The sequence below is a fragment of the Mercenaria mercenaria genome, chromosome 2 (assembly GCF_021730395.1).
Source record: "Mercenaria mercenaria strain notata chromosome 2, MADL_Memer_1, whole genome shotgun sequence".
NCBI lineage: Eukaryota > Metazoa > Mollusca > Bivalvia > Venerida > Veneridae > Mercenaria > Mercenaria mercenaria.
In genome coordinates, this window is record NC_069362.1 from 59,238,736 (window position 1) to 59,245,673 (window position 6,938).

At 35.1% G+C, this 6,938-nt stretch overlaps 1 protein-coding gene across 1 annotated transcript; it reads right to left on the minus strand.

Annotated features, from left to right (window-relative positions):
* Positions 1-1,727: 1,727 nt before the first annotated feature.
* LOC123542687 (uncharacterized) lies at positions 1,728-6,292 on the minus strand. The gene is made up of 5 exons (XM_053536691.1): positions 4,422-6,292; positions 3,807-3,873; positions 3,449-3,559; positions 2,853-2,955; positions 1,728-2,479 (listed from the first exon to the last, which is right to left on the minus strand). The coding sequence occupies exons 1-5, from the start codon at positions 5,628-5,630 to the stop codon at positions 2,023-2,025; spliced, it is 1,947 nt and encodes a 648-aa protein (XP_053392666.1). The 5' UTR covers positions 5,631-6,292; the 3' UTR covers positions 1,728-2,022.
* Between the last annotated feature and the right edge of the window lie 646 nt (positions 6,293-6,938).

Sequence of the window (6,938 nt, forward strand, 5' to 3'; positions counted from 1 at the left end):
AGCTATATATCAAACAGTTTAGAAAAATATGGAATGTATGCGAAACTTAACTAATTTCTATGTCAAAAAGGGCCATAACTGAACTGAGCTAAAGTCCTTGTCCTAGTTATGGAGTCTTGCCTACATGTGTAGACTATGATGGTAAACAAGTGGTCAAAGTTACAAAGCCATATGACAAACAGGTTAGGCAAAATATGGACTGGTATGAAAACATTAACCGATTTCTAAGTCCAAAAAGGACCATAATTTAGCCAAAGTAGTTGACAGAGTTATGTACTCTTGCCTACAGATGGAGATTATGACGATAAACAAGTGTTCAAAGTTTCAAATCCACGTATCAAATAGTTTCGACAAGACGAAAACTGAACCAAATTCCATAATTCAGCCTAAATAGTTGATAGTTATGTACTCTTTCCTACAGGTAGAGACTGTTAAAATAACAAGTGTTCAAAGTTTGAAATAAATATCTTTGATGGTATACAAGATATTACCATAATTATCATAAAAACTTTAACCAATGCCAACGCCGGGGTAAGTAGTATAGCTCTCCACATTCTTCGAATAGCGAAAAATGTAAGTATCCACAACAGAGAGAAGATTACTGATAAAAGCGAAGAATAAATAACATGAAAAGGATAATTGTGAACCGGGATATGTTACAGATATTTGGAGTTATGCTTATATCAGAAGACGAAGTTCACAAAACTGCACTAATGGACACTCCCAGTGCAGCACATGTTGCATCATGCTTCTTTATTTCCGTTCTAATGGAAATTAATGAAACAATAAAACTAATTTGAAAAAGGCAGGCATAAAATACAATTGAACAAACATCACAAATGAAATAAAGTGCACATCCTGTATTATAAAAGGCAATTGAAATTCGCAGTTTCCTTTTAATTTCCCTTGAGACCAGTTTTAAAAACAGAATGCCGAACATTAAAAACTGAACGCAGTTGGTTCTTTCGACTGCAACTGCTAATTGCTTTGCCAGATAAATTAGGTATTATATTGAAATGTATTTGGATCCTATTGAATTGTTTGACGCTAAAACTAAAATCGGTAGAAAAGCAACACATATATTAATTATATTTTTAATTGTAAGAAACTTTTCAGGTACAGATGTGCTTCAATGACGTGTATTCTCGGCGATGATAGCCAAGATATAAAAACTTCAAACTGTGTGCATTCTTCCTCTAAATCTAATAGGTTGATCTAATAGGTTGAAATCGGTTGTGAAAATTAAAAGATGTTGCACAGGCGTTATGTGATAATTTAGCAAATGTCTAACTTAGTAAGCATAACCATTTTACTTTTCCTATGCTATGCTATTAAAATTTGTAATTTGTCAAATATATTTACCTGCCTAACATAGAAATTTTGATTTGTTATATTTTCATTCGGAACACGAAACTGTGCAGATGTTGTTTTATTACACAGCGTACGATACATTTCTTGCATAGTTATTATACTGCATAACAAAAATAATTGAGCCGCGTCAAGCATAAACAGCCGTTATCGTAATTTTTTCACTTTTTCAGTTTATTTCATCATATAATAGTACGTTTTTTAAACTTTCTTGCAATGTATATATTTCTATAGGTTGAAATGGACTATACCTGCGTAAAAATACAAAATCGTAACCCACTCTACCAGACGAACGTCAAGTAACGTCAAAAACGTCGACGTTAGTAACGTCAACGTAAAAAAAACATGATGACAGAAAATAAACCAATCCTTCAATTTACTTATCTTAGCAGCATCGATGTACACATATAATAATATTAGTTACACATACTGCAGTGCGCTGATATGGAGTATACACTACCAGTAAATTCTATGTGGGGCTTGAGCGAAAGTAAACTACACATTTTGTAACGAAATTATTTCATTGATTAGTCACTTCAATTAATGTTAATAAATAAGTAATAACATATTTCCTGTTTTCTAATGTCATTTATCTTCAAGTGGCATTTCAGGATAAATTTGTAATATCTACATGTTACACTACACATGTGATTGTCAATCGTCCGACGCAGGGGGCGGACAAAGAACGTCCTGAAACGGACGTCTCACCAGCGGCCTGACGTGGCGGTATAGATACGTCTGACGTTCCTTGCTGAGTCCTGCTGGCCTAATAACTGACGGAAGATCATAGGTGTCCATTCGTAAATAGTTCGTCTTGCAAATGACAAATCGGATTTCCTCGGTGTCGTCTGCGGCTACCTTCATGTACACTACCCCGGGTTCGCTTGATGTGAAGCGGAAGTGATAATATTTGGAAATGTTTGGCACTTTTTTGAACCTATCACCGAGGAACATCTTCCAGTCTCTCCACTTCCACCCATTCTCGTCGTATGTAACCGGTACATTACTGTGTGCCGACTTGTGTACAACATCTACCACGTGCTGAAGTGTGTCACAGTTCGAACGCCGATACAACTTCTTAATAGTACCAAACCCGGCGTCGATCAGGCACCTGCACAGTAAGAATATGAAGACGTATCACGCTGTATGGTTATGATTGATCATGTAGATAACTAATTAGTGTTTTGATGTTAATGTATAAAGTTAAATACCAGTAACATTATCACTTGCAATCTTCATAGGTCTAAAATCACATTGAAAATGTGTGTCAAAATTTAAAGCAATATAGATTCTAGTTTTTACTATACTCAACTACGCATTGTCGTTTTTTTTAACATTTCACAACGTGCATTTGCTGGTATGGATCGAAATCTTTAATCTTTTAGTCTTTAACTGAAAACTGGATTTAGTTCAAATGATCCCCAATACAAATAGAAGTGTTTAACGATTTGGAACTGTTGCACTGAATAATTAATTATGACAACCTTGTGTGTCCTGGTAACTGCATCATATATCTGATTGTTCTGTGCCGCCCAGTCATCGTGCGCCATGATAAGTACGCCAGCACGTATCTGTTCTTGTTCTGACCTGGTAAACAGTTGTACATAAACGTTATTTATAATAAATATCATAGTCAGAAATAAACTAGCTCAAATAAAACACAAACTTCAAGATGTAATCGCCGTTTACTTTCAAATTTAATACGGTATACATGTACATTTTTTATGTCGTACATATCACACATCGTTCATATGTTTCGACATAGATATTTTTTTCTTTTTCTGAACACACAAACAAACTAAAAATAACATCACATCCGTTAGTATGGTGCATCATATATATATGAGCCGCGCCATGAGAAAATCAACTATGTTGGTTTTCTCATGGCGCGGCTCATATATTCTTGAAACTGGACAGACATAGAACTGTAACAATGTAACACAAGAATAAATCTTTACTTAAGCTACGATATGTCAAGGGGCTTTTGTGACCGTCAACAGCAGCTTTCATACAGAATGAAATTATAAAAACAGGATATTAACTACACGAAACGTTACGCTAGTCAACGAAAAATACTTACCGAAACAATTATCAGCATGAATACCACATTCCGTCTCTCCAGTACCGAACGTGTGGAAGGCGTGATCAATCATTGATATAACAGAATCCGGTCCGTGTACATTCTGGCCATCTTTTCCGGAGAAAAGTTAAGAAAAACTGTTATTAATATGAGAAATATTTTGCTGCACGATTTTCAAAATTATGTAATATCCGTTATGTTTTTAACACAACCATCAAGAATCTTAACACAATTAACTATAATTACAGACATGCAGTATAATTCGATCAACGTGAAAGTTTGCATTTTAATGGGTAATTTTTCCTAAATTTAACAAAATGCCGTGCCAAAATGATAAAAAGATAATGAACTGATTTACCAATGGTTTGGTCCTCGTCGATGAGATAGTTGTACTGCTTATAGCCATCGGCCCGGAAACCAAATATCTGAAGACAGATAAAGTGCTGGATATTACATGGTCACATGACTAAAAAAAACAAGCGCTGTTTCTATACACCCCTCCCCGTCCCCGACCCCAACCCCAAACACACACACCTCACATACACGCATATAATAGCATGTCGTTATTTTATATGTTGTAACCTGAAAAATGTCTAAAGGTATTTAACAGAAACCGTTTTCATTCTCAAGGTCACGGTGATTGACCTAATGACCCTAGAAAAAAACTTATCCTATGAAGTATGATCATAGTGAGACCAAACATTCACTCGAAATCGGACGGAAACCAATTTTGTTTCACCTAACGACATACCGGCAGGCAGATCGACTTACAATGAGTAACAAAAAATAGCCACTCTTCTTCGAAATATGGCATAAAAATATGAAATTTAAGAACGAATTTGAAAGGATATAATGTAACTATCTTGATAATGTTGATTGTGAAAAAATATTATGATTTTTTTTTGTATGAATATACTACCATTATTTCCATTACAGAAACAAAGCAAAAGTATAATTAATTTATTTGTAATACCTGCACTCTTCTTGGTTGAATGAAGAATGTGGGTCCCTTTTCTTGCGCATGGTGAGGCAACTTGACATACTGACTAAAGTCGAACGTGTAATGTACGTCGTCTGTCGAAAATCCATCTCCCGCAGCCTGGTCTTGTTGTGCCCGGTTAACAAACATTGCTGTTGACCTTTCCACGCATTCTACGTATAGTTCCCTTTCTTTCCTGGCTTGGAGTACATGATTGTGGTACTTCTGTGTTGCAAGTATTTTGTCATTTTCGCTCATGGCAAGCTTGATATCCTGCTTACAGTCCTCGCATACTTTGCACACATCTTCCTTTGGAGAGGCTATTTTTATATGTGGCAAACAATTTTTCCATATGTCTTTAAATGTTGTTAAACCAACATACCTCTTTTCAGCTTCCATACAACGTTTTACATACTCACTGTGTACGGACTGCTTTGTGTCCGAGGATGGTAAGTAAATTGGGGCCTCGTCCTCTCGCCCTCTTGGTGCCGCAGGCTGAGGGAGTCCCTCTTCGTTTGCGTAGCTCAGTATATATTGCACTGCGTCCTTAATTACTTCAGGAGGAAATGCGTTGGGGGCACGTCTACCGCTGTGGCCGTGAACACGTGGCTGAGCACCATGTTCTTCCATGTGATGTTTAATGTTTCTCAGTTGTCTGTCTTTAATATCAAACACCACTAGAAATGTTTCATGGCACACTGTTACACCCTCAAACACATATTCATATCGTGAACGTTTACGATTTCCCTTACATCTAGCATCAGAGATTATCCTCTTTAGAGTGCCCATAATTAGCATTTCCTTTTCACTTTTTGTCATTTCCCTTACATTAAGAATGTTCGATTCAATCTGGGAAAAAGTAAAGTTACTGAAGCAGTTTTTTGTACATTTGCATCCACTGTCATAAATGGTTTTCACATTGTTAATATCACACTGTGGATCTTCACTATTTACATTAGTGTCTTCATTAACTTGATTTTCTGATTCATTACCGTATTCCTCTGCAAGGGGGGTAGCTGTGTAATATCTTTGAAGACGGGATTCAATGCTAACATCTTGCACCTCATCAATATCAGTATCAGTATCATAAGTTGCTGCAGAACGGCCAATGTTAGTTTGGTCTGTCAATCCAAAGCATGACAGAAGATCATTTAGCTCCTGTGCAAATGAAAAATAAAACATTTCGTAATTGAGGCATGCCATTGAAATATATTTAATGAAAAAATACTAAACAGGAAAGAAAAAAATAAGTTGAAAAAAAAGTTGACAAGATGAGGTTTCGAACTCGAAAATTTCGTCTTTGTAGTCAAACACGCTAACCACTCGCCCACTGCGGCGATAAGTAATTGATCGATGAAAAATTAGGTTGATTTAATTTTTCGAAATCCGTACCATCCAAGGTCGTTGCAACATATATAAACGGGATGATATTTTTTTATTGAATATTTGCTAAAGGATCTAATTGGCAACATATTCATGTTTGCTTCCGCATTGCTTTCAATCTAAATATGTTCCTATGCATAGAATCTTCGTAATACAGCAGATCTATGCATGTGCATTTGCAAACAAAAATCAGTATTCATATCTGCCTTGTAGAGATGTGTTTAACACTTATCTTATATTCCAGAATGACATAAGTTAATAAGCAATCTAACAACATTATTTATACAATCTAAGCATTTTGACCGGTCCTGACCTTCGACTTTGCTTGAATATTGTATGATTATAGACGTAGATCTCTTGATATTTTGAAAAGTTATGTGGGTAAATCAATTTGAAAATACTTTCTCTGTCATCATTACAAATAATTCTATAAAATATTACCTCGAACGTATCCATTTCTTGAAATTTTCTTCTGTTTACAAATTGTCGTGTGAAAATACGGGCGCCGCCATTTTGTTACGTCATTTCTAACATTTGACGTCATATTACTCGGAACAATTAATTTAACGATAACGGCTGTTTATGCTTGACGCGGCTCAATATAGACAATTGATATACATTTGTTAACTAATTTACTATTCTTCTGAAATACTGTTTTTCGTTTTCGTATTTAATGTCAGTGAAAAAAAGTCCTCCTTCCTCCACAAATCCCATAATATTATATCACAATGCAAGCAATATCATTACCTGTTAGTATAGAGTTAATAAAATTTCTAAGCAAACTACATAATTGTAATCAACAGTATGAAAATACAAATTTGGTTTCAGAGTACGTTGATTCTGGTATGATAAGTTCTATAGAACTTTATCTAGAATTAAGACATTTTAACTTACTAATTAAACATTTTAACTTACTTTGAAATTAGATACTTTTATAACTGGAAACCATGGAGAAAATCACATTATGTAAAGTACCCGTATTTGTAATGAATGGCTGCAAATGATCTCTTAATTCTTATTCTATCAAACTTATTTTCGTACTTCGGATATAGCCCAAATAACCTACAACATTCGCTCATAATAAATGAACTAGAATGTACAGAGGTCTGATTGTGTAAAGCATGCTTT

Excerpts from the sequence above, each read along its gene's own strand:
- LOC123542687 (XM_053536691.1), bottom strand. The coding sequence starts at position 5,630 with ATGGCATGCCTCAATTACGAAATGTTTTATTTTTCATTTGCACAGGAG. Across the intron at positions 2,956-3,448 it reads TCATGCTGATAATTGTTTCG|GTCAGAACAAGAACAGATAC; the intron begins GTAAGTATTTTT and ends ACTGTTTACCAG. Across the intron at positions 2,480-2,852 it reads CAGTTACCAGGACACACAAG|GTGCCTGATCGACGCCGGGT; the intron begins GTTGTCATAATT and ends CTTACTGTGCAG.